This window comes from Lasiodiplodia theobromae (genome assembly GCF_012971845.1).
Source record: "Lasiodiplodia theobromae strain AM2As chromosome Unknown scaffold_11, whole genome shotgun sequence".
NCBI classification, from domain to species: Eukaryota; Fungi; Ascomycota; class Dothideomycetes; order Botryosphaeriales; family Botryosphaeriaceae; genus Lasiodiplodia; species Lasiodiplodia theobromae.
Genome location: NW_023336311.1, coordinates 78,700 through 105,227, shown reverse-complemented (window position 1 = coordinate 105,227; position 26,528 = coordinate 78,700). Strand labels below are relative to the sequence as shown.

Sequence of the window (26,528 nt, the reverse complement as noted above, 5' to 3'; positions counted from 1 at the left end):
CTCCTACAGAATCACACCCGACACTTCCATGTGCCTGTATGCACGTGGGCTACGTGGCAATTTCTCGTCTTCAGGCACTGAAGATTGATGATGTCTCCCACTCCTTGGATGAGCTACATCTAGCGTTGGCTGATGCCGGTAAAATCATGAATTGCCTTGTTTGTCCGAAGGACATCTTAACAGCGCAACAAAACATCAATTCACTCTCTTCTTTATTCGTGACTATCGTCGATAGTCTAAGGAGGAATGTGTGCCACTTCGATGAACTCACGCGGAGCGAGTCCTCACCGCCAGCTATGTTCCATTCTCAAGATTTATCACAGCAAGCTATGACGGGCGTCGAATACCGAATATTTGTGCGGAACACTTTACGATCAGAAATAGTTGGTAGCCCCGATGACACATCGCAAAACACCCTACTTGGATTGATGAACTTCTGGGAAAAGAGACAAGAGGCCTGGCACCAAAGTCCGGACTACTATGACCAGCAGGTGAAGATGTTCGGACAGAGGGCTACAATGAAAGGAACCATGGACAGGGAAAGCAGGTTTTGCTTCCGAGCCTTCCGCCTCGTTAAAGAAGCTATCGAACAGCTTGACATGTAGGAATGCAATACATGTATCGCTAGGGATCCTTACACGTATTCCAGCCGTGATTCGTTCGATCGAGGCTGATGATACTCAGCGTCAAGCTTCGTATCGAGCGATGTCATCCTGACCTCTGTGACATCCCAGCTGGCATCGACCGCGGCGCCCTCTCACTCTGTGCCCAAACCAAAACGCCAATCACGTTGTCCTCTCCGAATTACAGAATCCCAGGCATTATACCTTTCCACCGGACCATTATGTGTTCTGACATGGATCCTGCACTCGAGCATTCCTTGATCTGTGTTTAGTATCTCGGCAAGGAATTTTCCCCGACCATTCGGGTGGGTGGGATCTTCCAGATCGCGCGGGGCGGCCCCGTAAGTAGCGAAATACTTGGCGCTGCGGGGACGGGCCGCTCTACACGATGTGATCGACGTGGGGAACTTTGCCAGTTCAAATTCCATTTTATCCAGTGGTCAGGGGAAAGATAGTCACTCTTGGCGATCTCCAACCCAGCTTCGCAGTATGGGCCGGATATTCACGGCCACGACGATGCCAAAAGTGGCATTAATTAATGCATGAGACTCCCAGATCACATTTCTGAACTGAATGCTGAATGGCTCCCCTAAACGTACTCCCTGGTAGCAAAAACTAGTGTATATCTGGGTTATCCCCAAGCCAAGCATGCACATCACAGCATTCAATATGCCAATTACCTCTGTATCAGCTCTTTGTCTTTTATTATTTCCATCATCATGCTTGGGAGTATTGTCGCTCGACTATGTTGATCTATCCAAACAGGTACTGATACGATAGAGAATTTCCGCCGCTTTTCTCATCAATAACCGAGCCCCACCAAGACGTTGTGGACGTGCTGGCCCAAACCTCGTCAAGTAAGATAGACGTCGTAGTGAACATGTCATACCTCGTCTTCTCACTCCACCACGCGCAGTATTCACTCGCCAATGCCCTGAGAGCCGGATCCTTCGTCTCGCATCCAGCGAGAAAGACAGGCAACAACAGCTGCTTCTGCACCATCGTCGAACGCCGGCAGCACCACACATGGTTGAGAGTCTTCCTCGCAAGAAACGCTCCTCTCGGCGACGGCGGCCCCTTCCTATCCCACTTAAACACCCTCTCAACGTAAAGCAGCAAAGCGTACCGCCACGCCTCAGCACAGTGATGCAGGTCCTGCTTCGCATTCACCTTCTCCTCAACCGTCTCTCTGCCGCCACCGCCCTGCTCAGCGAGATCATCACCGCCCGCTCCACCCCCATGCAGCCCGGCCAAGCCGCAAATATCCCCGTACTCCTCCGCCGCCCACTCCCTGATGCTCTTCTCCACATCCAGCACGGGGTCGTTCCGGAACGACACGCACGTCATCGTCGACGCCAGCTCCAGCTCCCGCGCGTACTTGGCCAGGCATACCATGTGCTGGAACAGCTCGCGGGGGCAGCCCGAGACGTTGTAGAAGCTGATGGTTGTTGCGTCGTCCGCGTTGTCGTCGCCGAACAGCCGGCATAGATACGACTCGGGCATGACGTAGCCCTTGCGGCTCGTCAGCGCAAGCGTGACGTCCCACCTGCATGCGCACAGACAGGTCAGTCAGTCATAGCTGCTGCGGTTGTGGTAAGGCTGTTGCGGATTGCGCGGCTTACCAGACGAGCATTTCGATCTGGGCCCGCGCCCGGGGTACGCGCATGGCGGCCAACCCGCCGGCGGATTCGAGAACGCTGTACGCGCGGCTGAGGTGGGAGACCCAGGGGCCGTGGGCGGATGTTGCGCACTTGCGGATTGTCAGAGCTGTGTTGTGGCGAGACGGGAGGTGATGCTTACGTCTAGCGTGATGAGGATGAGGACTGCGTCAAGCAGACTTCCTTTTGTGTTTGATAGGTGCAGTTCTTGTTCCAGTAGCTTCAGCGCTTCCTCTTTGTGCTGCCTTGCTTCCATGGAGCAGTTTCCTGTGATCCTATTGATGTGACGGTACGATAGAGCGAGGATGGAGTGTATAAGTAATTGTGATGAACCGTTGGACAGCTTCTCGTGGCAGCGGAAAGGGTTCGCCTCGAAGTCAGAAGTCAACGGGAGGACGCAGAATTCATTGTTATCTGGGTTTCAATCAAATCAGCCTTTCCTGAATCAATGGTACAGTAAGAGCCTGTTCTTACACTGATTTAGCATGAGCATGAGGCTGTCCGGAATGCCACGATCTCCTAGTAGCGAGGAGAGAACATCCGATGCTTCGTTCCGATCCGTATTGTCATCTGGGACCTCGGAGTCTCCATCTGCCTGATTCTCACCTCTTCTCTCTCCGTGCTCTGGATCGGCAGGCTCAAGGTCTGACAGCTGGATACGCTGCTCTGGCCACAAAAGTCCTGGTGAATCCCTATCTTCGGGACGATCTTCGTGCGCTTGATGACTTGAGTCGTTAGGGATGTCTCCATTGCAGAGTGCTGACTCGTCGAAGGCGGTTAGTTCAGCCTCGGTAGGCCATGATGCTAAATCGTCCAGTTCTTGTGTTGCGGATAGCTGCGGATCAACTAGAGGGCTCTCCGCTGCTTCGGCCATCTGAGCCAGGCTTCCATTGGAACAAGAAGAACCTGGCGTTGGAATTGCGCATAGCAGTTCGAACTGTTTTCTGTATTGGTCCTCATCATTGTCTCGTGTAGTACTTGCATTGAAGACGACGGCCTTTTGACTGACTGGAAGGGTTGGTGCGGTTGCATCACGTCTATTACATGAGAAGGCAGGAGCTCCGCGAAATTGTTCCGGTGGTGCACGTCTGCGCTTTTTCCAGGTCCGACCGTCGACGAACTTGAACTCGCGGGATGTTTTCTGCGACATGAGCTTGGACTGCATCAGCACAACTCGGCGTGTTGAGGAGTTGGGACATACCTACTTAGGTAAGAGGGATTGAGGCGCCCAGCTCTTTGATGAGTGGTCGTCCTTGGATCAGACTTGCGATTTCCACTTGTAGGAAGACACGACGGCAAGACGGCGAATTGTGAATAGTGGCTTGTGTGTAAACTGTAGAGAGGCTGAAGGGCATCGGAGAAATGGCAAAGCTGCCGCACCCCCCCATTTCCCCGTTTTGCGTGCTACGGGGATGTTGCGTATGCTTTCCCCGAAACGAATTCACCGAGGTCACCCGACCACTCGATAAAATACACTCATCGTATCCAATAGCTACTTCGACGCGATATCCTTAGTTATACAGACCACCATTGGCAGACAAGACCGACCCAGTAGTCCATCGCGCGTCATCGGAACACAGGAATGCCACCAGAGGCGCGACGTCATCCACCTCTCCGACCCTTGCGGCAGCTGGGGTGGAGTCTATCAAAGGCTGCATGTCCTTCAAGAACTGCTCATCGCTCTGAAACCATTGGTCTTACGCCGGGGAAATTAATCAGCAGCTGCAAGCGTTTTGGGGAGAAGTGTAACCGGACATACCTGTTGCCACAGGGCCCGGGTTGACGGCGTTGACGGTGATGCCATGCGACTGTCCGAGCTCCTTGGCCCACACCCTCACTAGAGCCTCGTTTGCGGCTTTCGTTGCCGCGTACACAGTCTGACCCGCTACCCCAAGCCGCGCGCCGGCCGACGAGATGAATACGATGCGCCCGCCCTTGGGCAAGTGCGGCTCGACGGCCTTGGTGAGGAAAATGGGGCCTTTGACGTTGGTGTCGAAGTGCCTGTTGTAGAAGTCTTCTGTAGTGTCGACTAGATTTGCTTCGTTTCCCTGGGCCGCACTGCCCGAGATAGTCAGGGCACAAAGCATCCATAGCCAGTGTGAACTGTTACCTACTTGTGAATCAGGATTTCGATCTTCCCGGTCTGGCTGATTTCGAGGGCGCTCCTGACCAGCTTCGGGATGTCGGATAGATCGCTGACGTCTGCTTGGCACAGAATAGCTATGGTGCCATTGGCCTTGACTTCTTCTGCCACCTTCTCGGCTCTTTCTCGGCTGGTCGGGGAAACGTAGTTGATGACGACGTTTGCACCACGCTTCCCGAGCAGCACGGCGATGCCGGCTCCAATGCCACTGCTACCGGGTCAATGCGCCATCAAAGGCATTCGCGTGGAAAGCTTAATCTTACCGAGACGCGCCGGTGACAATGGCCGTTTTACCGGAAAGATCCAGTCCCTTGAAGTCCGGCATTTTTACGTTGCACACATTTGTTTCCTGGACGGGAGCTTTTAGTATTCAATGATGTCTCTTCTACATGACAATACGTGGGATACCATGTGGGGCGAGGGCTGGGCGCAGTTCCACACGCCGATTGGGACTGATGCCGCAAGGGGATAGGCCGGATTGCGGTTGTTTCCTCATCGGGTAATCGAACCAGCGCCAAGCGCATTGGCCGCCTCGAACAGTTCAACCCCGCCTTGGCGCCCAACTACCTACAGACTCTGCTCGACTTTCTCATAGCCTTGGACGGCAGTAAGCAGTGTACCCTTGAGCCTGCAGGATTGGCGTTCGGCCAAGACACTACTGTAGCTACACTGTTCGCGGAATGGTACCCAAAACATCGGACGGATACGTTTGGACGGCCGATGCCGGCGTGTCGAAGGGCGGATTGGAATGCGTAGGGGTGATTCAGCCGCTTCAATCGCCACAGACCTTGCAGTCAATCAAGTATGACGTGATTGTCATTGGCGCGGGGTACGCAGGGCTTGTGGCGGCTCGAGATCTCACAACGACTGGTTTGCATCCGCGCTTACCGAGCATTGCCAGGTATGCCAGCATAGCTAACACATGATACTCGATAGGACACTCCGTCCTGCTTCTCGAGGCGAGAGATCGAATTGGCGGTCGGACATACACGGTGTCCAAGGATGGTAAGATCCATTTCGACTATCCACATCGAACGTAGCGGACTGATTCAGCATAGGTTTCAAGTATGAAATGGGAGGAACCTGGGTGACGCACCACATGCAGTATCTATTCAGGGAAATGACCAGGTACGGCATGGACCGAGATCTGATCCTGACCGGCGATCCCGACAAGGCGAAGGGATATTACACGATCAACGTTCCAGGTACGTGGAGATGATCCTCCTCCTGATTGCCATGTGACTCTAAAGCTCTGTGTACAGGCGCTATCCCGCGAAAGCTTCCACATGACGAGGCTGGGCGAATGACAGCTCGGGCGTGGGATATTTTCGTCAACGTCGATGGCGCACAATGTCGGAACGTCTGCCCTCTGCCACATGCACAACTGGGCAACGTCGTCGTCGATCGGGCCACGGTTGAGCGGTGGGACCGGCTGTCCTGCCGTGACCGCTTCGACCAGATCAGGCATCAGCTCAGCGCCGAGGAAGCCGGTCTGCTCGAGTCTCTCCTCCTGCACATATCCGGTGGCCATATGGAGACTTCGTCCCTGTGGGACATGATCCGCTCACATGCGCTCCTGGCGTACAGCTCGGATAACTTCAATGATATCTGGCTTCGCTACAAGCTGCGTGAAGGACAGTCGGAGTTGGCGAAACGGATGCTCGATGAGGCAGTGGATACAGGCTTACATTACGCCTTTTCTTCCCCTGTTGATGCAATCGAGGAGATGCCGAAGAAAAGCCCTCAAGGAATGGTAAGAGTCCACGCCAAGGATGGAAAGACTTACAAAGCAGGTCGCGTCATTTGCACCGTGCCTCTAAACGTCCTTGGCGACGTAAAATTCACCCCCTTGCTCTCTGCCAAGCGTAGAGAAGCCATTCAGCTGGGTCACGTCAATCATATGACCAAGATACACGCCGACGTGAAGAACTCAGAGCTGGCGCGCTGGAATGGCATGCGCTACCCAAATGCCCTCATGTACGGATACGGCGACGGAAATCTTCCAAACGGCAATGTCCATGTGGTAGCTTTCGGCAAGGATGAGAGAGATACCTTTGTGCCTGAGCGCGGCCCTGAGAAGGCTGTTGACGCTCTGAAAAAGCTTCACGACATGGATGTGGAAAGACTGGTTCGTCTACCAATCGCTCCATGATTTCACTGGCTGCAAACTGACAGCACGATAGCTCTTCCATAACTGGAATACCGACCCGTACTCAAAGGGCGGTCCAGCCTGGTGGCGACCTGGATACATGACGAAATACCAAGATGAGCTACAGAGTAGGCACGGAAATGTATTCTTTGCCTCGGCGGACTGGGCTCATGGGTGGCGGGCCGCGATAGATGGCGCCCTGGAACAAGGGACAATTGCTGCGCATCAATGCAACATTGAGCTAAGAAAGCTTCGAAAGCTTATCTCGACAAGTAAACTCTAGGCAGAGGGGGAATTTTCATACAGCAAATTTCTTGCTTGAGCGAATTGCTATCAACGTTTTCTATTTTTATAGTCATAATTCAAATGGTTCATACCAAATCTAGAGAGGAATTCTATTGAACACGCAGTGGATGTTGAGATAGAAGGAGTTCTTCAAAATCAGAGGAGCACTCTCAGCCTTGAGGATGAGCCATGTATCGGGTGATGCAGTAGCACGAGTTGAGCTAGTTGCCCGATGTGGCGGTCCCTGATGACGGGGTTTTGTCCGTGCTGCCTCACCGCCCGGCGGGGCAGCGGGGTACTTATAAACCCTCGCCCCGTTGAACCCCACGCCTTTCCTTTCCAAACCAGAGATTCGCAACCATCCACTTCACACCATGGCAAAGACACAGAAAGACAGTGAAATCATCGAGATTGCCCGTGGGCTCACCGGAACTCCATGGTGCGAGGAATATGAGAAGATGATTTCGGGCATGCTGTGAGTCAAACACCTCGTGAAACATCCAATGGAAATTCTGTCAAGCTCACTGCGCCCACTAGATACGATCCGCTGAACCAGAAGTTGGGGGAGGGCCGACACAGAGCCCGTTGTTTGTCGTACAAATACAACAACCTCGACCCCAACGCAGCACCGTACGACAAGCACACCGAGACGCAACATGCACTACTCAGCGAAATGCTCGGCAAAGTTGGATCCGGAACATTTATCGAGCCGCCGTTTACCCCAGACTACGGATGCAACGTCAGCATAGGAAAGAACTGCTTCGCAAACTTCGGGTACGCAAACACCCGTGCATGCACATGTGCGTTGCTAACCCCTAGCCACAGTTTCACCATCTTGGATACCAGTCTTGTTATCATTGGAGACCGAGTCCAATTCGGCCCGAACGTGCACATCTACACGGCCGGCCACGAAACCAGCGCGCTGTCCCGAATCAAGTTTGTCGAGTTTGGGCATCCCATCAAAATCGAGGACGACTGTTGGATTGGCGGTCAAGTCATCATTCTGCCTGGCGTCACCATTGGAAGGGGTTGCACCATTGGCGCAGGATCCGTCGTGACGAAGGACATTCCCCCTTACTCGATCGCGATTGGCAGCCCCGCTAAAGTCATCAAGAAGGTTCCAACAGTGGAGGAAGAACGGGCCGACCCGAACAACCCCTTTAACCAGCTTCCGGATCGCCAGTAGCGTCGTTTGTGTCGTTGTTGAGACATGATTTCTCTTGATGCTCCTTAGAATAGAGTAGATATACACTTGTCCTTATTCGGTTTCACTCGTTTCAATTTGTGGTGAATAGATGCTGCCATCTTTTTTACATATATGCGACGAACACGAGCCCTGAAAGTTTCATCGCACGGTGTCAAAGATGCTGTGTTCAGCCAGGATGTCCATTCGACGACCAATAGAGCGTCATTGAACAGGCCAGCCACACAGTAATACGGGTTGAAAGTGGTAAACGCAGTGGCACATTCTCGTATTTTTACGCATCCTACCTCTTCCGGAAGAGGTTCTGCACTCGTACGTAAGATATCAGATTTGAACTGTTGCCCAAAGAGGCTGTTCCTTGTTCTGGTAATTTCCTGTAGCGGACAATCACGTGCTCTCGGGGTGGAATCGCGGAGGATTCCGCGCCAGGACCGTCACTCGGGCTCTCAATTCACTACTCAAGCATAAGCTCTGGCGACTTCCAACACCATGTCGTGCCAGAGTGCAGTGAGTGCTGGAATTCTGACCAAATATGTCCTGTTGAAGTACATCGGAATTGTTACGTTGGATTCGGCCGGACGTCAATAGCTGAAATTGGGTAGAACAGAATGATGATAAGCGATTGGCCCCTGGACAAGTTGCAACAATTGACGTCATTCACTGCACGCAGGGAGGCCGTTGTAAGGAGACTTCGAAACAGGAGAGTACAGAAAGAGCGAAAGCACTTATTTCTCCAATTCTTTCATTTCAATTTGACAGCTATATGCACCAAAATCACGAATATTTACCTTTTAGCAGAGTTGTGGACATTTTTACCACGGTGTATTCCAGTAATGCTGCACACGGAGAGCCAAAGTTGATACTCGCCATAAGTGCCTTGCCTTGAACCGTCTCCACAGTAATACTATAGAGGCGCACCATGTGGGTCTTCAACACGCGATAGGGGCTACGATTCGGATCGCCAGTTCCGCGCAAATTTCAGCTTCTATACATATAGGAATCCCGGATTGGATGGCTGGTCTCTCAACACGAACCAAGAGAACGATCATACATGGGAAAGATGGCGGCTCCATTGAAGGATGTTGAGCAAGTCAGAAAGGCCTGGAGGCTGGAGAATGTACCCTGGTGCGAGCAGTACGAACGGATGATCTCAGGAATGCTGTAAGCCATCCCTTCCCGAACACATCCCCTTGGCACGCCAAGTATCCTTGTCTGGCTTGCGGCTCACTGGTACCCCACAGCTACGATGCCTTCGTTCCCGACCTGGAAAACGCACGCTTCAAAGCCCGCGCCTGGTCCCATCGCTACAACAACTACTTCCCGCCTGAAGCCAACGCAAATTTCGAAACGCTGCAAAAGACGCGCCTGGCCATGCTCCACGAGATCATCGGCCGCCTCGACGACGACGAAACCATCATCGAGCCTCCTTTCCACATCGACTACGGCTGCAACATCAGCCTGGGCAAGCGATTCTACTCGAACTTTAACTTGACGATCCTGGACTGCGGCCTCGTTACGATTGGGGACAGGGTCATCATCGGACCGAATGTGTCCATCTTCGCAGCCACGCACGAGACGGAAGTCCAGAGCCGGAGAGATAATGTCGAGTTCGCGAAGCCGGTGACGATTGGGAACGACTGCTGGATTGGCGGGCACGTGGCGATTCTGCCGGGAGTCACGATTGGTGATGGATGCACGATTGGAGCTGGCGCGGTAGTGACCCGGGATATCCCTGCTTGGAGCGTTGCCGTTGGTTGCCCTGCGAGGGTTACCAGAGGGATCGCGAACTTGCCCAAGATTGAAGAGGATCCGGTACCTCAAACTCCGGTGACGAGAAAAGGATCGGTTTGAGACTGATGTGGTAGGGGATTGGAGAGCTGGGCAAGGAGAAGTGGCTTTTCCTTAATAGTCAACTACCAAAATAGGCAACGTGGATGATTACCCTTGCGCAGCCGGAGGTAGTAGGTCAGGTATCCTTTACGTAATGCATCCTTTCGAAAGAAATACAAGCAAACCGAAGCTCCGCGGTGATCCAACAACGTCAAACTAATGATTCCGCGTTCTGGTATGAGATCATTTCTCTTTCACGCCTGCGAGAACGAACGAACATCTCGACGACGAAGGAAAGAATGTTGCTAAACGATTCTGGCAAAAGTGTGAGGATACAGTACGCAATACAACTCCAGGATTTATCCAAAGCACCACTGATGCGGCTATTGCTCTCTTGTAGTCTTGATAGCAAGGACATTGTGTTTCGTCAAGAGCACAGAGACGGTCAGAAGAAGACCATCGAAGGCACCGTGACCTTCTACACGCAAACGGAAACGACCATCAGGTCCGTCGAGGTACGGCTTTGTGGCGTTCGCAAAGTAAGGTCAGTGCTCATTGGTCTCCCAAATATTTCGAATACATTCTGACCAAGGACGATATGTACTCAGCTGGGTGACGGATACGCTACATCCGCAAACAGTGGAACAAAAAGAGACCGTTTACCTGCAAAGTCAGCGTCTCCACATTATGGTAAAGAATGCCATGCAAGCCAGTAAGGCTGGTCCTGGTCTTTACAGCTGGCCATTCACCTTCCAACTGGATCCGAACATGCCCGAGACAGTACCGCACCTGCCAGAGGATGCTTCCATCTGCTACTGCCTGACGGCAGAGGTATCTACCGGCCTTTTAACAAAATCTTTGAGCACATGCGAACGCATACGAATCATCAAATCCCCATCCTTCTGGGCCGATCAATTGTTCATTGCTCCAGAGGTCAGTGTGAATTCAAGGTTGAGTCACTCGTTGGTCGAAATTGAACGCGCTAACGCATCGTGCCTTGCAGACGCATCGCATAACGATACCTTCGACTCTGAGCTGTCAAATATCTCTTCCGCAACCTTACCAACCCGTAGATGGGGAACTTGATCTGGAATTTGCATTGATTGCACATTCCAGCGGCCCTCTCAAGCTCCACCCGATCAGAATCGAGCTGTTCCAGACAATTCAGCTCATAGTTCTTCAGGACGGGACGCCATACCGCACGACCAAAAAGACCACAGTCATCACGTCTATGACCAAGCAGCTGGAGGATATAATCTCTATGAGTACAAAGATTGCAGCACAAGATGAAGGCGTCGGTGGAGATGATCGGAAAAGCTGCTTTTCGATACCACTACCGCTGCCATTGCCACCGTATTCCTGCGCACAGTCCGTCGATGAACCGGGGCTTAAGGTGCGATACAAACTGCGGGTGACGCTGAGCGTTGATAATGAGCATGGAGAAACTTACGAGGTAGGCGCTTTGGAAATGTCTCACTGGGGCTTTGCAGCTGACATGCGGGGTTCAGGAACAGGTTCACTTCTCCCCGAGATTGTTTCTTCCAGCGAGGGGGCCAGCTCCACACTCGGTCCTCCGGCCAGTCACAAATAGCAATGCAGATCAGCACGTTTTGAGCGAACCCGAAGGGTCGGCACCACCTGGCTATGGTGAGCATCTCCTTGATAGCATAATTTCTGGAGAGCCAAGTACGTACTCTGGGTAGTATAAATGGGTGGACAGTCTGTTTAATTTTGGGAAATAGGTTGTGGAGTGAGTGGAGGCGTTTAATACTTTCCTGGGAATCTTGAATGTGGCGTTGAAATCTATCGGGCGGTTCGCTCAATTACATCAAAATACCACTACTTTGTTATCGGTTCAGTAAGACGCTCGCAGTCAAGGGAAATTAAAAACAAGCATGAAGAATATCCATGGTTAGGCGGAGATTAACCACCGTAGGGCTGTAAACCAAAGCAAACGTGCTCCGCGCTTTTCATCGCATCCAAATGACGTAGAGATCTGAGACCCTTGCAAGGATAGTTCAGATACTCAGCGACAGTGGCGATGTGGGACCTCGGATCTCAAGCTCGCGGCTTGTGATATAGATTAGGCCTATCAATTCCGGCCGTAGAGGATTTAGGGCTTGTACGGGATCTCGGGAATGCTTCGTTTTAGTTTCCACATTTTCTGCAGGGGCTATCTTTAATATAGACCGTTTTATGTGGCGTGTAGGGATTGATAACGACTTGTGTGAAATAAGCTTTGGAGTTGGGGGCCAACAAGCATGTTTTTCAGGGCCCGGTAGCGAGGACGAGGGCTAGAACTCTGGTTGGATTTACCCAATGTGGGGATCTTTCCGGAGCAGGCAGCTACCCCCGCATCCTTCATGCACTCCTAATAAAAGCTCCGTGGGGCGTATTCGGCTGGGCTTAATATATTTCCGCGTATGCGCCAGAAGATTGTGCTGGCATTCCCACCGCTCTTTTATTTTGCGCTTCTCCTGCATTTTCGAGGGGAAGTTGGCAAGATGGGGTTCCTTTCACGTTCTTTGGTTGCTGCTATATGCACGCTCTCGTTCTCGGCGAATGTGGTTGTCGCTCAAAACTCGACCTGTAAATGCATCCCTGGTGATGCATGCTGGCCGGCAGCCGACGCCTGGGCAGAGCTCAACACCACCGTGTCCGGCAAGCTCATTGCGAACAAACCGCTAGCCCACGTCTGCCACGACCCGGACTATGACGAAGCCGCCTGCACCGCGCTCAAGTCTGAATGGGTTTGGCCGCTCGTGTTGTAAGTTTTCCGAAAACAGACAACGCGAAAACGAGTACGACTGACCATGCATCCGCAGCCAAGATGGGCCCACAGCCATGATGGACCCAGTCTGGCAGACCTGCACGCCATTCACCCCACGCGAGGAGCCGTGCGAGCTCGGCCGCGACGCCGCGTACTCGATCAACGTGACATCCGCCGCAGACATCGCGGCCGGCGTCAAATTCGCCAACGAGCACAACATCCGCCTCGTCGTCCGCAGCACCGGCCATGAGTAAGTTACATCTTCAACCCCGTCCCTCACCACCAACACGTTCTAATATGGCCCCAGCTTCCTCGGCCGCAGCACCGGCACCGGCTCGCTGAGCCTGTGGACGCACAACATGCGCTCCACGACCGTCATCGACGCCTACACCGGCAGCGGCGCTTCCTACTCCGGCCCGGCCATCAAGCTCGCGGCGGGCGTGCGCGGCACCGACGCCCTCTCTGCTGCAACAGAAGCAGGCTACGTCGTGCTGACCGGCAACTGCCCCACCGTCGGCCTCGTCGGCGGGTGGACGCAGGGTGGTGGCCACAGCACTTTGACTTCTATTCATGGCATGGGCGCCGACCAGGTGCTCGAGTGGGAAGTCGTGACTGCATCTGGTGAGATCGTCACCGCGAGCCCGACAGAGAACGCCGACTTGTACTGGGCGCTGAGCGGCGGCGGCGCGGGCGCCTACGCCGTCGCCGCGTCCGTCACGGTGCGCGCGTACCCAGATCTCACTGTCGGCGGAGCATCACTCGCCTTCGCCAAAGGCGGCAGCACCTCCAACGACACGTTCTGGGCCGGCGTCCAGGCGCTCATCTCCACCCTCCCCTCCCTCGTCGACCAAGGCGGCCACGCCAGCTTCAGCGTGTCGAGCGCCGGCTTCCGGCTGCTGCCGCTGACGCTGCCGGGCGCCGACGAGGCGGGCGTGCGGAGCGCGCTGGCGCCATTTACGGATGCGTTGGCGGAGCTGGGCATCCCGTTCGCGCTGAACGTGACGAGTTTCCCGTCGTTCTACACGCACTACGCGACGTTCCTCGGCCCCATCCCGCGCGGCACGATGAACATCAACGTCATGATGGGCGGCCGGCTGGTGCCGCGGGACGTGGTGGAAGCGGACAACGGGACGGCGCTGGTCGAGGCGTTTCGGCAGCTGCAGGAGGTCGAGGCGCCGGGGTTGGTGCTGGCCGGCATCGGGCTGAAGGCCGGGGAGGTGGGGAATGCGGTGGCGCCGAACGCGCTGCTGCCGGCGTGGCGGGAGAGTTTGATCTCGGTGCTGTCGGTGATGCCGTGGGACTTTGCGGCGACGGAGGAGGTGAATCGCGCGAGGGAGAAGACGCTGAATGACGTCGTCGTGCCGCGGTTGACCGAGCTGACGCCCGGTTCGGGCGCGTACATGAATGAGGCGAGTTACTTGAATCCGGATTGGAAGGAGGACTACTATGGAGAAAACTACGAGAAGCTGGCGGCCATCAAGGAGACGTGGGATCCGAACGGGTTGTTTTATGGGCCGGCTGTTGTGGGCAGTGATGCTTGGGTTGAAACGGATGGCAGGCTTTGTAGGGCATGAAGGCTGGTAAATGGGATTACTGGTTTGATAGAATAAGTATGGATTGATACTTCTGCTTATTTTTACGAGCATCCTTAGTTGCTGTGTTGAAGTGAAAGGAGTCCAAATGGCAGAAGCTGTGCCAGTACGTCATTTAGATACTGCTAAGAAGCTGGTGGCAGGAAGATGATACTGAAAGTCTCTAAAGATTCTCTACCGCTATTTTGGAAGTGGTGGGGAAAGAAAGCCCTCATGGTCGTTTGATAGTAGGATTCGCACGCTACTTAGCAACCCAAACGGAAATACAACAAGAGATCTGTGCCTGTTTACAATCTGGCGTCCACTACTACTCCTGGCTTCGGCTTGGGAAGCCAATTGAAATGCGGTGCTTTCCCGAAAAATGAGACATAGGCATCGGTCTTGAGCGCGTCACTCAGCCATGGACTCAACCACCGCGACACAAGCTTCAGGTACCACGTGTCTTGAGACTCGTATCTCGTGATCAGACCTGACAGCCAGGTTACCGTATCGGCCCGCTGACGGTGCGTTTCTTCAAACTCCTGGAAGACTGCGGTGAGCTCGCTCAGTGAGGGTGTCGGCGACCGCGCCAGGAGCTCGACGAGTCCGTTGGTAAAGCACACGATTCCTTCGTATGCCGTGTTCCCACCGAGTCCGGCATTGATGGTGACCTGTCCATGATATTTAGCGCTGAGTCACTCGAGATCGTTGGTTCGTACGCACCTTGTTGATCGAGTCGCCGACCAGAACAACACGGCCGTGGCTCCACTTCTTGAGCATGCCCTCCTCCAGCGGAGCCATAGACGCTTTGACCCGCAAATCCCAGAGGTCCCTGACCGTGTACGTCGGCCCTATGGTTTTGTCGCCGAATTCCTCTATCGTCGTTTCCATATCGCCTTGGCTGTATCGGGGGCAATCCGGGGCCCGTACTGGGGCAGGTAGCTTGATGAACAGAAACCAGAAAATAAGACCCGGAACGCCTGTTGCCGTCAATATAGAGTAGTAATCATAGTAGACGGTGTTCGTCGTCGCGTCTGGCATGATAGGCGTATTGGACCCGTTGCGGGATACGCCAAAGACACATTTGTACTGCGCAACGAAGCCTGGACCATGCTGTGAGTAGTTTGGCCAGAATTGTGGACCAGTGGGGCCCTACCTGTTCTCAGCTCCTTCGCGAGCACTGGATCCGTCTTGGAAATCACGTCCGCCATCAACCCTCTCACGTGGCTGTGAATCCCGTCCGCACCCACAAGGATGCTCCCGTGCACAACCTGTCCGTCATTGGTGGTAACAGACACCCCCTTCTCCGTCTCCTGATACGACTGAATACTGCAATGCGTGTGGATTCGATCCTTCTTTTTGATGTGCGAAGAAAGGATGCTCAGCATCTCACACCTCTCGATGAACAACATCGGATGTCCCATGCTACGCAAGGTCAGTCATTTATCCACTCTTCTGCAGCTAGCCACACGTACCTCTGTGAAATTGTCCACAGCGCCTTTGACTTCTCTATGCACCTGCCATTCTCGTCGAATATCAGCCTGTCGACGAGAGGCACCGCGATTTTCTCAATGTCGTCTCGCAGTCCCAGCTGCTCGAGAATCCGGACCCCGTGCGGATGCCAGCCTATCGAAGCTCCCAGCTGCGGGGCAAGCTCGCCCTTTTCGAATAGCTCGTATTCGATCCCTGCCCGTTCGAAGCACAATGCCAGCGCCAACCCCACAAGGCTGCCTCCCGCGATGATGACTTTGAAAGAAGTGGAAGCGTCGGCCATGGCGAGCAATGTTGTAGTCGGGAGAGCGGATCGAAGCAACTCTCCGACCTCGGATCGGAGAACCAGTCGGTTGAATCGGCCCCCACCGGATCAAACGGATGCGAAACCCAGCGCACCACTCTAGCGGAGCAAAAAGAGGTGGAATTCAACAGCCATTGAACTTCTCGCCATCTGAGCAACAATAAATACAGTAATCAACGAAACCGGCCCCCACCCTGAAATGCCGGTCGTCAATAACGGCCCAGGCTGACGGCAGTAAGTCTTGCCCTCTTCCGAGCCAGACACCTACCCTTTTCGTCTCAATCTGCCGCCGATCTCCCCCAACGCAACAGCCATTTCCGGCTTGGCTGCATCATCGCCAGCCCTACTTCGATCAGGCGGTTGCCGCTCGTCGCCTTCATTGGTCCGCTTCAAAAAACATGCGCGGCCACTAGTTCGTGCGTCAAGCTCTGGAACAGGTCTCGCTTGACGACGGCTCCGAAACTACAAGCAAAGATCAGTCTTACTACTTGCGAGATAAGATTAGGCAGCGTTACCCATGGCATTCCACATGCTGACGCAGCCTTTCTGCCAAGCTCCTCAGCTTATCCACTTCAAGCGCGTTGAATGCGGGGTGCCGTCGAATGTAATCCCACGCTTGTATCGGCGTCACCTCGTCCGTTGAACTCAGGTTCGGAGATAGCTTTAAAAGACACTCTAAGCTTTCTTTTGGTATACTCCAGGAGTGAGAGTGTGTCTGTGAAGCTGTTTCCGATGGGGCTTGGTAGAGCAATGGAGCTGAAAGCGTGAGGACGTGGCCATGAGGAGCGGAGGAGTCCTTCAGAGCGCTCTCCATGTGCGGTAGACAAGGACGTTCGAGGCTAAAAATCATCGTGAGTTTTCCAAACTGGGACTACTCCGTCTGATTTGATTGTGCACTCACGTCAATATGAACTCGACTCCGATGTTTGTTGCGTCCTGGTCCCTCATGCACTTCGAGATAGGTCCAGGGTCGACTGGGCTGCTGCCGGTGTTGGCCGGAAGCATCGTATCTCTCCAAGCTGAAGATGGCGCTGTCAGTCATGTGTTAGGCATGTGGGAACTTGATACCCACGTTTATGGTAATCTATCCTTTGGATTCTACGGACGCCAGTTCCCGCAAGCTGCCCTTTGTGCAGTGCGTAGCTGGCCGCTCTCCGTGGTAGCAGAGCACGGTCCTTTCTCTGCGGATCAGCGACCGGGCTCCGGATGACGAGCTGTTTCTGGGTGTTGTAAGTCTCGATGGAGACTGTGGATTCGAGTTCTGGCGGCTTGAGCGTGGCATGGCTTTGGGTTGATGTCGGCTCAATCCCGTTCACTCGCAACACGTCGTTTAGCCTTCTGATTTCTTCATATAGAGTTTTGGTCTCTCGGAGCAGATTTGCCTCGTTGCTTCGCAGCTGGAGAACCTCAGCTTCCAGAGCTTTGGTGTAAGCTTCTTTGCGCTCGCGGTGGGTCCTGTATAGTCAAGTTAACACTTGCTGACGCCTGGAGCGAAAGCTACGATTTACCTTTGTGCCTTTCGAACTTGTGCACGTCGTTTATGGAGTACCTTCTCGGGATCTGCCTTCAGCTGGCCCGAATCTGCTTGAAATTCAGGTCAATCCGAGTACAAAGCTTTGCTGTGGAAAAATAGAAAGCTATCCACTACACCTACCTTCAGAACGGTGTCCAAAATTACGAAACCTGAACTTCATGTCAAAATGTTGAAGGAACAGCTCCTGTGAACGATTTGTTGACTGCTAAGCTTGGTGTTGAAAGTGTGCGGACAGCTGGATGACGGGACGTCGATGTGGGTGGTTTTGGGAATTGCGGCTACTGTATGGGCCAGGGTCTTAGTAGACTTGACTTATACTGCGAGAGGGATGAGACAGGAGCGTGGAAAGTGAACCGTTACTGTTGGTGGGGTGAAACCTCGCAAGCGGCGGATGACGTTTCAGGAGCCGGCAACACCCGAGATGATAGGCAATATGACGACAAAACATTGTTTCCGTGCAGTGTCTAGCTTCTGGCACGGTAGCTGAGGCCACGTGCGAAACCTTTGTAATTGTAAAAGTGAAAGCCGCATTGGTTTAAGAGCTCGCCCATGAGCAAGTAGTCAGTCTTCATTTTTTTTTTCTTAGCAGCTGTTGTAGAAACCTGAACAGTCGAACCCCCCAAGAACACACCCCTGCACCGCATTCAGCAGCGCCAGCTTACTGCTTTTCGTGTTCACATCTGATAGGAAGCTTTGAGCCGTATATGCCTGGAGATTACGAACGATGGAGCATCAACGCGTTGCCTTTGTATTGTGCAGATTCAATTGGTCCGTCTGAGGTCCGTGCTGATACAAGATGAGTTTCAATATGCTTTCCGCCTGATCAGTGATCCAATTTTCCCTCATTCAGCTTAGCGACACGTCGATCAAACCCCAGTGTCTGTGACCACATTTCACTAGCTCGATGCGGCAATGTTGATTCAATAATCATTCACCCATTCGGGAACATTGTCAGCATCATCCAGATATACAGCATGCACTTGACAGAAGAGTGTGTCTCTAACGTCGCGATGGTGTTTGGTTGCTCCTTATCTTCCAATGCGAAAGTCAGAGGTCAAGTGTTATAAATTGAGAACGATTGGAGTCGAACATTTGGACAGCACGCATCCTGAACACTCTCTTCACTGGCAAGCTGGATTCTTGTCATCTTTCTCCTCTCCTCGCTCGTTTTGTCCAGCAAAGCACCTGGCTGTAATAACCATGCCCACGCAATCGTCCCTCCTTCTCTCCAGCCTCTGGCTATTCACTCTGGCCGCAAGTGCACCAGCCCCTCACTGCGGCGCTGAATGCCAAGTAGCAGCAAGATCTCCAACGGTTGGGAAAGCCGTCTACTTCCTCACAAACGACGCACAGAACGCCGTGGTCGCCCTCCCAATCGCCGCCGACGGCACCCTGTCCGACGGCACCGTGACCGCCACCAACGGCGCCGGTTCCAACGCGATAGACGGCACGACCAACAAAACCTCTGCCCCAGACGCACTGGTCGGCCAATCATCCCTAACCATCGCCGGCAACGTAAGTCCCCTCCCCTCCCCTCCCCCGCCAACCACACACCCTCTCCCACCACCCCCCAACTAACGGCACACCACCCACAAAGTCCCTCTTCGCCGTCAACGCCGGCTCCGACACCCTGACCATGCTCTCCATCTCCCCCTCCAACCCCACGCACCTCACCGCCCTCGGCCACCACCCCATGCCCCTCCCCGGCGAGTTCCCCAACACCGTCGCCGCCTCCCCGAAGCACCGCCTCGCCTGCGTCGGCACGACGGGCGCCAAAGCCGGCATATCCTGCGCGCCGTTCCACCCCAGCCACGGCTTCGTGGGTGCGATGGACGCCCTCCGCCCCTTCGACGACACGCTCGGCCAGACGACGCCGCCTGTCGGCCCGACGAATACGGTTTCCCACGCCTTTTTCTCGGCGGATGAGGGGAGGTTGTTTGTTACGGTGAAGGGCGACCCCGCGGCGAATAAGACGGGGTTCGTGTCGGTGTTTGATGTCGAACAGCAGCAGCAGCAGCAGCAACAGCGGCGGTGGTGGAGCAGGGGCGCGGGGGGCAAGAGGGCGCGCGCGAAGCTGGCGTCTTGCGATACGCGGTCGTCGCCGGCGGGCACGGCGGTGCTGTTCGGCGCGGCGCTGGTGCCGGGGAGCAAGGACAAGGTGTTCGTGACGGACGCGGCGTTCGGGGCGGCGGTGTTGTCGGTGAGTGGCGACAACAACAATCGGGCGGAGCTGCTGGCGAAGCAGGCGGTGGATGGGCAGATGGCGACGTGCTGGGCGACGGTGTCCGAGGCGACGGGCACCGCGTTCGTGACGGATGTCGGGGTGAACCGCGTCGTGGAGATGAGTGTCGAGGATGCGAGCGTCGTGGGCGTGGTGGATTTGGCGGCGCAGAATGGCGATCCGGGGCTGATCGATTTGAAGGCGGCGGGGGATTTCGTCTACGCGCTCTCGCCAGGGAATGGGAGTAGCCCGGCTGCGGTTACGGTGCTGGATGTCTCGGGTGGGAGGGGAAAGGCGAGGATGATTCAGCATTTTGAGTTGACGGGGATGGGGGTGGGGAGGAATGCGCAGGGGATGGCGGTTATGATGTAGATTATCAGAGGCGGGTTGCTGTAGAGTAATATACAGTTACTGGGTAATCAGCTGTTCGCACACCGCAGTTTGAGGCCCAGAGAGATGAAAGTCGCTTTACGTTGTTTGGCACTATTCCCTTCTACATGGCAGGGATTCAATGCTGAAGTTTCACTTTGTTGCGGTGCGCATGATACTACTGTAAGCCTCTTCCAAGATTCAACAGCAGTTTATTTTTTTTTCAAGTAGTCGTTTCATTTCCCGTCAGAATAGCACAGTCAATTATCAACCGCCAGCATCCCTTACATCGTCCAGCCAGATATCACGAAGAGGCCTGAATAGTTACTCCAGTCTCTTATCCCCTGAAGGGGGGAAGGAAAATATTAAAAGCTATGTAGCACTCTCGAGGTTAATTGCGAAGGATACAGTGTAATCCCGTCTTTAAGTGCAAAATCCTTCTTTCTCATTCGACCAATAGACCTCCAAGGATCGACATATACTTTCATTCCTATGCCCTCGTTCTCGATGTTGTAAACTCGAAGGAGAATATAGATGTTTGATCTATTCAAGTTGCCCTCAAAAGTCAATTCTTCCATCTGGCAAGGTGATTCATTAGTTATGTAATCCAGAGTACTGGATCTAAAATAAACTAGTGGAGCTTACCTGTCTACACTGTGATGATGTCAAAGTAAATGGCGTATTGCATTCCCCAGTCGTTGTCTTTACTTCGAAGAAGTATGTTGCATCAGTGCGGACTCCCAATCTAGGCGACAGGTAGCCTTTTTTGGTCAAAGCATGCCGCAGAGAACCGTCGTCATCTGTGTAGATAATGTCGGAAGTTTCAAGGTGGCCAGTCCAGGGCTCGAGGTCGCGGTATCTGTCGCAGACGCTGACTTCATTGCGGATTACACTCGTCCAGTTGGACTCATCGAAGCCGGGAAGGCATAGACTTTTCAGCATTTCGAAAGCCTAGCGGGTAAAAAAATCAGTTTAGAGGAGGATGGCCCAGAATGGTGTCCTTACATATAGCTCCCCAGCGGCACCGATCTTCTTATCAATGCCAAAGGTAGTGGTGAATGTGGATCGAGGTGCCGTGGCTGGATTAGGTGCGTCGCCTCGAAGAGGGAACACAGCGCTGCTGGCAGAGTCGATAACATGGTTGAGAAGCTCAGCGTATGCTCTATCTTTGCTGGGGGGTTGTGTCGTTGTGGATGTGCCAGCCGAGTCTAGAAGGACACAGTGATCGCGCAATCGTAATTCTTCGAAAGAAAAGTCTTGATGTGGTTCCTGGAATGTGATAGATTGGTAGTGACAATTCTGAAAAGAGAAAGGATTCTGGGAGGTGGGGACATCGCGTTCTATGTGCGCTCGGAATTCCGACCATATAGTGCCGTCATTTGAACTATCACAGCAAACTTGAAGAAAGCTCTTGATCCAGTCGAGCTCTTCACCGCTTTCTACCGACGGTGCGGAGCTGGCAGGATTCAGTCCAGAATCAGAAGTGCTTGAAGCATCACTGTTGCCGACATCTTCCTCTTCTAAGTCTCCAGGGACGGACGATGAGCTGCCAATGCTATTAGAGCTCGCTGATAAAGCTGCGCCAGGCGTGACGAGGATCGGAGACGATTTGGTTGAATTTTCGTCCTCTACGGGTATGTGTCCCTCGTTTTCAGCCGAAGTAGAAGCTGCGTCCTGGTTTGCCGGAGATGTCAAAGAGACTTGAACTTCTGAAAGCAGTATAGTATGGTCCGTCCCGATATTGGTGTCTAGTGTCGTGGTGGGAATGTCCAGCTCAATGATACCTGCATCCTCCAGAATGACATTGACGATATCGAGACTGCTGCTTCCCAGGACTTGAACAAGTACCGTTTCAGCAGAGGAGTCGGAAATAGACAGAAAGCGGAGAACCGATTTCGGCAGCTGTTGAAGATAGCAGATTTCTCGATTGCGTTCATCGGATGGAACATACAGCTTCAGCTGACCATCAAGCTCTTCGATGTGACAATTGGCTTGGTTGCACTGAACGGTAAACGTTTGGAGGCTCTGAAAAAGGCTGATGGACTTGGAAATCTTCTCACTGACGTAGACAGTGGCACAACGGAAGAGCTCAAACACGGTGCGATCACCTTTTTGGGCCATGGTGCTGTTGAAATGTGCGGAAATCCTATTCTGAGTCAGTGAAAGGAGTATGGTAGAGGTGTCTAAAATGATATGACACAAACACCGCTGCGGTGAACAATGGATGCTCATCGTAAGGGTTTGCTTTGTAATCCCCTGCCGTTTCTGATAGCAGATTTTAAACTTACCGAAAAATTGCATGTGCCTTTTCTCTCAACGCATCAGTCAAGTCAAGGTCTGGAAGGCTTCCTTGTGCCGACGTTTTCTCTTCAACAGCCGCTGATATGAACCTCCGACCCAAGTCCAGAGCCAACAGAAACGACCTACAAGCATGGACTTCATTGAGGGAAAAGTCTAGAGTGGTGATCTGGCCTTGAAGAGCTTCTCCGTACACCTTACGATCAATGATCGCAAAGTCCACGCGAGCATTTGTTAGTTTGACATCCCCGCTTGGGAGTCGTACGGGTAGGATATTTGCAGAACGCAAGCTCTTCAAACTTTTGGAGGAAGGGTCCATGGTGCTGATCAAGCTAATGCTCTCTTTGATTCGAAGCAAGGAAGGAGGCTGGTCTTTGGAAAGCTGCATTAATTCCTGAACGTACATTCGAAGGTCGGGCTTCTGGACTTGCAGAATTTGGCAGAAGAATTCTTGCAGCGACCCGTATGGCGTGCTGATCGGAGTCCTTTCGGGGATCCGAGTTCTGTCATCAGCCCAAATGCAGGATGAAGGTGGAAACCACGCGTTTTGAGAAGGACTAAAAATCAGACTGTTATTCTCAAATCTCGTTCTAGATGTCGCAGTTAATACCATATCATCAGATTTACGCAGATTTACTTACTGCAGATTGTCATGGTTGCTGTCCTTTTCGAAGTCGCGCCAGAGGCTGCGATATATCTGCCAAGCTTTTGAATGATTCCTTTCCAGGTTCTTTCGCATTGAGGACAATTCGTCCAGTGAGTCATGCCACACGGCATCACGTATTTTGAGGACTGTTTTGAAAAGATGTTTCAGATGATGAGATCCAGTGACGACGCTGAGGCGTGATTTTACTGCTAGCCAGTCTGGGCCATCCCAAACGCAATCTCTAACGGAAAGCCACCGAGATTTACGCAGCTGGCACGAGGGAATGTATATTCTTTCGTAATTCTTGAAATAATTCCTCGGTACGGTCAGTATGCCTCCTACATTTGAATGGTACAGATATACTCACAAGACTCTACTGCAATCTTCGTTGGTAACGCATTTCTGCATAATGCTACCATAGACCCTGAAGGTAGCTTGTTCAGCTTCGGGGCTGAGAGTGCCTTCATTACTATCAGCGATGGAGTCTAACAGCTTCATGTAGAAGTCTGCGTCGTCCACGAATCGGACTCCAAATCGGCTCAAGAATTTCCAGGACTCCTCATCGTCATCTTTGAGATTTGACGGTGGAAGTACGAAAAAGGAAGCCTTGGAAACTCCGTACCTTTCGGCCAAGGATTTCAACCTCGGGAGCGGCATGTAAGAGCCCTGAAGTTGAATCGCTGAGCCACTCAGGCTGGGTACCTTGCACTCTTTCAGGCGGTGCTCGATGTAGCTTGTTATCACCCCATCATAATGGGACCAGTTTTTCTTTAGGAGTCCGAGAACAATTTCTGAGCGATGTCTTAGGATATAGTCCAGTTCTGGTGAGTTGCTGCTGAACCCGGTTGGATGGATTTGAGGCATTCGCTTGACGCCAGCAACCTTTTCAAGCCAAACTGAGGCAGACATGCCATGACTTGCAGAGCTGCTGGATACAGACGAAAGGTAGACGCTAAGAATGAATTTGGCCGGATAGCGATGCAGAGATGTGTCTTGTGGCTGGAATACATTTTTTGGATCGTACATATCTTTCGAGTCAGGGAAGTAAGCGCGCTCACAGCTGAGGTCAACTGTGCCTCCTCCCTCAGTAGCCATTTTGAAAACTCGGTTCAGACGGCTGTCAGTAGGTAGATTGCAAAATAGAAATTGAAGATGAGGTACCGTGTTAAAAACACTGGCGTCCGCCATTTTAGCATGCTTTTGATGGATTGCCGAAATCACACTCCCCGGGTCACATTCGGTTACACCCAGATGTGCAAAGAGCTTTTTCCGGGCGTCATTCTTGATTGCGTAAGGATCAACGAGACGGTAACCCAAATCTCTGGGAATTTCGCTGCTTCCTGAAGTAGGGAAGTAGATTCGCTGGCCAAAAATGCCGTTGGGAGCAGATACCCAAGATTTATCGACCAGTGGAATGAGAGGAAAGGATTTCACACGTAAGATATGTTCTTGCGAGCATGCAGAGAGTACACTCGCAACCCTCGAGTGCCAGTCGTCCTCAGTTAGCACTGCTTTCATCTTTGAGTCAGGTCTCTCGAGATCGGCCTGAAGTCTGTCAAGGAAGTCGGTGATGTTGAGGTTCCGAGTTCCGAGACCGTCGAGGAGCTGGAAGTCGTTATATGTGTAGTCAGGAGCAAGATAAACCTCATTCGGGAGGTCGGGAAAAAGTGGATCCCCGTACTTGTCTCGTGCATTGCTGGCTACAAAACGCAATTGACCAGGATGGCATAGGCGGCCACTCCAGGATCTTAACACGGCTGTCTCTTTGAGAACAGCTTCGATCGTAGGTTTGAGCTCCCCCCAAAACTCGTCAGACGAGTCATTTGGTAGATACCTCATCCACTGATACTGCAATTTCTTGTGCGCGCAGAATTCCAGGACCGCGTCTCGGAAGGTCTTAGCAACGCCAGAAAGAAGGGCCTTATTCCTAGGAGAGTGTACGACAACTTCTCTACCAGCCTGGGTAGTGAAGTCCGATTGGATCAGGAACTAAGTCGATTATCAGCATGGTAGTAACGAAACATAGTCAGCTTTCTTACATTGAAGCCAACTGATCGAATAGGCCGGTATGTAAAGACATGCTGTCCCTGCAAGATTGCCTCATCGCCTGTTTCGTTCACAGGGAACGCTAATAGAACATCTGCCTCAGTCTGCTTTCTTGAGGTATCGTGGGGAAGGTCCTTGATGGTACGCCTGGTGACGCGAAAATGTCTCTTTTCAACAACCCACTCTCCATCGTTGGATCTGGACTGTTTCTCAACTGTTTTAAATCCCCTAATGGGGTCTTGAGGACACGAATATACGAGTTGCGTGGAGTCTCCAGTTTCGGGGTAAATGTTGACCAGGATTGAGCGAAGTTTCTTCACAAAAAGAAGCAAAGTGTCCGGGACGTTGCTCAGTTCATCAACCAGTTTGCGGAGGTCTACACTGCTCAGCAATGTCAACGTAATCCTCGTGAGGACATCCTTGGGCAAATCCTTGAATGGCTCGGTCATTGGAGTGACCATGCCAAGCCCTTCGTCGTCAGAGTCGCGGGTATGCTCAAAGGAAAACGAATAAAAGCCTGATTGGATATGCACCCGCTGTGCGATTTTGAACACAGACTTGAAGCCGATGCCCTTTTCGCCAACGCATCCCTGCGGGGCTGTCTTGGTGCTTTGTCCGATGCCGCATATAGCTTTGACATTTTCGGCCGTGAAACCGTCCTCGTTGCAGTCGATCACAAGTTGGTCTGGATAGAGGCTAAAGCAGATGTACGGCTCCTCAGCGTTCGCCTCAGCGCGCGTGTACTGATTATCGTCGGCATTCTGAATCAGTTCGTATAGATACTGGGTGTCCTTTGAGTAGAGATCTGTTGCGAGCCTGACCGCTCACGTCAACGTGGAGCCATGCAAAAGTGGTTGCCGCGTGCTCACGTTTTAGCAGCAGATCCGAGCTTCCGTCGGACAGTTTGCAGCACCTCCCAAGCTTCCGGATAGTCTCTCTTCATCCCAGCTTCGACCTCTCGGGAGACGCCACCGTTCTCGCGTCTGATCTTGGCCACCCATTTCTGCGCATCCCGGGCTAAGTCATAGGGTGCGACACGCGGACGGCCCTTAAGCGGCTTCAGCCTGTAAACAATAGCATCAGCATTAGAAGTGAACGTGAACGCAGAATGCGCCAGGCCCCGCGCGATGCAGAGCCGCGCTAACAGCACACGCCACTACGCGCTCCACATCTTACATCTAGGTAATAGAACCGCACTTACTTTCGCTTTACCAGCTGCGCAGCTGCAGCCTGCCTAGGCTTGTCGTTCTCCGATAGCTCATTCGACCCATCTCCGAAAAAGCTGCCATCTCTGCTCAACTGCTGCGTCGTGCCGCGCTTCGACATGGTTGCGGGTTCTGGACACGCGCGCGCGCCACGAGCTTTCGACCGACCGGCGACGGTCTT

At 53.0% G+C, this 26,528-nt stretch overlaps 8 protein-coding genes across 8 annotated transcripts; 4 read left to right on the top strand and 4 right to left on the bottom strand.

The window, feature by feature from the left end:
• Window positions 1–1,376: 1,376 nt before the first annotated feature.
• On the bottom strand, window positions 1,377–4,835 carry LTHEOB_4160 (uncharacterized protein; the record flags this gene model as incomplete). Its single annotated transcript, XM_035513164.1, has 9 exons — window positions 1,377–2,169; window positions 2,246–2,373; window positions 2,424–2,695; window positions 2,756–3,285; window positions 3,830–3,977; window positions 4,041–4,339; window positions 4,396–4,632; window positions 4,688–4,773; window positions 4,833–4,835. The coding sequence occupies 9 exons, from the start codon at window positions 4,833–4,835 to the stop codon at window positions 1,377–1,379; spliced, it is 2,496 nt and encodes an 831-aa protein (XP_035374864.1).
• A 269-nt stretch (window positions 4,836–5,104) lies between these two features.
• On the top strand, window positions 5,105–8,044 carry LTHEOB_4159 (uncharacterized protein; the record flags this gene model as incomplete). Its single annotated transcript, XM_035513162.1, has 8 exons — window positions 5,105–5,294; window positions 5,361–5,429; window positions 5,483–5,629; window positions 5,687–6,552; window positions 6,608–6,701; window positions 7,207–7,333; window positions 7,396–7,632; window positions 7,684–8,044. The coding sequence occupies 8 exons, from the start codon at window positions 5,105–5,107 to the stop codon at window positions 8,042–8,044; spliced, it is 2,091 nt and encodes a 696-aa protein (XP_035374863.1).
• Window positions 8,045–9,113: 1,069 nt separating this feature from the next.
• LTHEOB_4158 (Maltose O-acetyltransferase) lies at window positions 9,114–9,913 on the top strand (the record flags this gene model as incomplete). Its single annotated transcript, XM_035513161.1, has 2 exons — window positions 9,114–9,223; window positions 9,304–9,913. The coding sequence occupies 2 exons, from the start codon at window positions 9,114–9,116 to the stop codon at window positions 9,911–9,913; spliced, it is 720 nt and encodes a 239-aa protein (XP_035374862.1).
• Window positions 9,914–12,396: 2,483 nt separating this feature from the next.
• LTHEOB_4157 (FAD binding domain containing protein) lies at window positions 12,397–14,236 on the top strand (the record flags this gene model as incomplete). Its single annotated transcript, XM_035513160.1, has 3 exons — window positions 12,397–12,659; window positions 12,718–12,912; window positions 12,970–14,236. The coding sequence occupies 3 exons, from the start codon at window positions 12,397–12,399 to the stop codon at window positions 14,234–14,236; spliced, it is 1,725 nt and encodes a 574-aa protein (XP_035374861.1).
• A 305-nt stretch (window positions 14,237–14,541) lies between these two features.
• LTHEOB_4156 (FAD binding domain containing protein) lies at window positions 14,542–16,007 on the bottom strand (the record flags this gene model as incomplete). Its single annotated transcript, XM_035513159.1, has 4 exons — window positions 14,542–14,904; window positions 14,957–15,336; window positions 15,390–15,658; window positions 15,709–16,007. 4 exons carry the CDS (start codon window positions 16,005–16,007, stop codon window positions 14,542–14,544), a joined length of 1,311 nt encoding a protein of 436 aa, XP_035374860.1.
• Window positions 16,008–16,925: 918 nt separating this feature from the next.
• On the bottom strand, window positions 16,926–17,722 carry LTHEOB_4155 (uncharacterized protein; the record flags this gene model as incomplete). The annotated part of the gene is made up of 4 exons (XM_035513158.1): window positions 16,926–17,047; window positions 17,101–17,483; window positions 17,537–17,609; window positions 17,683–17,722. 4 exons carry the CDS (start codon window positions 17,720–17,722, stop codon window positions 16,926–16,928), a joined length of 618 nt encoding a protein of 205 aa, XP_035374859.1.
• A 1,040-nt stretch (window positions 17,723–18,762) lies between these two features.
• Window positions 18,763–20,155, top strand: LTHEOB_4154 (3-carboxymuconate cyclase protein; the record flags this gene model as incomplete). The annotated part of the gene is made up of 2 exons (XM_035513157.1): window positions 18,763–19,077; window positions 19,160–20,155. 2 exons carry the CDS (start codon window positions 18,763–18,765, stop codon window positions 20,153–20,155), a joined length of 1,311 nt encoding a protein of 436 aa, XP_035374858.1.
• Window positions 20,156–24,610: 4,455 nt separating this feature from the next.
• On the bottom strand, window positions 24,611–26,468 carry LTHEOB_4153 (uncharacterized protein; the record flags this gene model as incomplete). Its single annotated transcript, XM_035513156.1, has 5 exons — window positions 24,611–24,701; window positions 24,931–25,085; window positions 25,136–25,958; window positions 26,012–26,206; window positions 26,344–26,468. 5 exons carry the CDS (start codon window positions 26,466–26,468, stop codon window positions 24,611–24,613), a joined length of 1,389 nt encoding a protein of 462 aa, XP_035374857.1.
• Window positions 26,469–26,528: the final 60 nt, after the last annotated feature.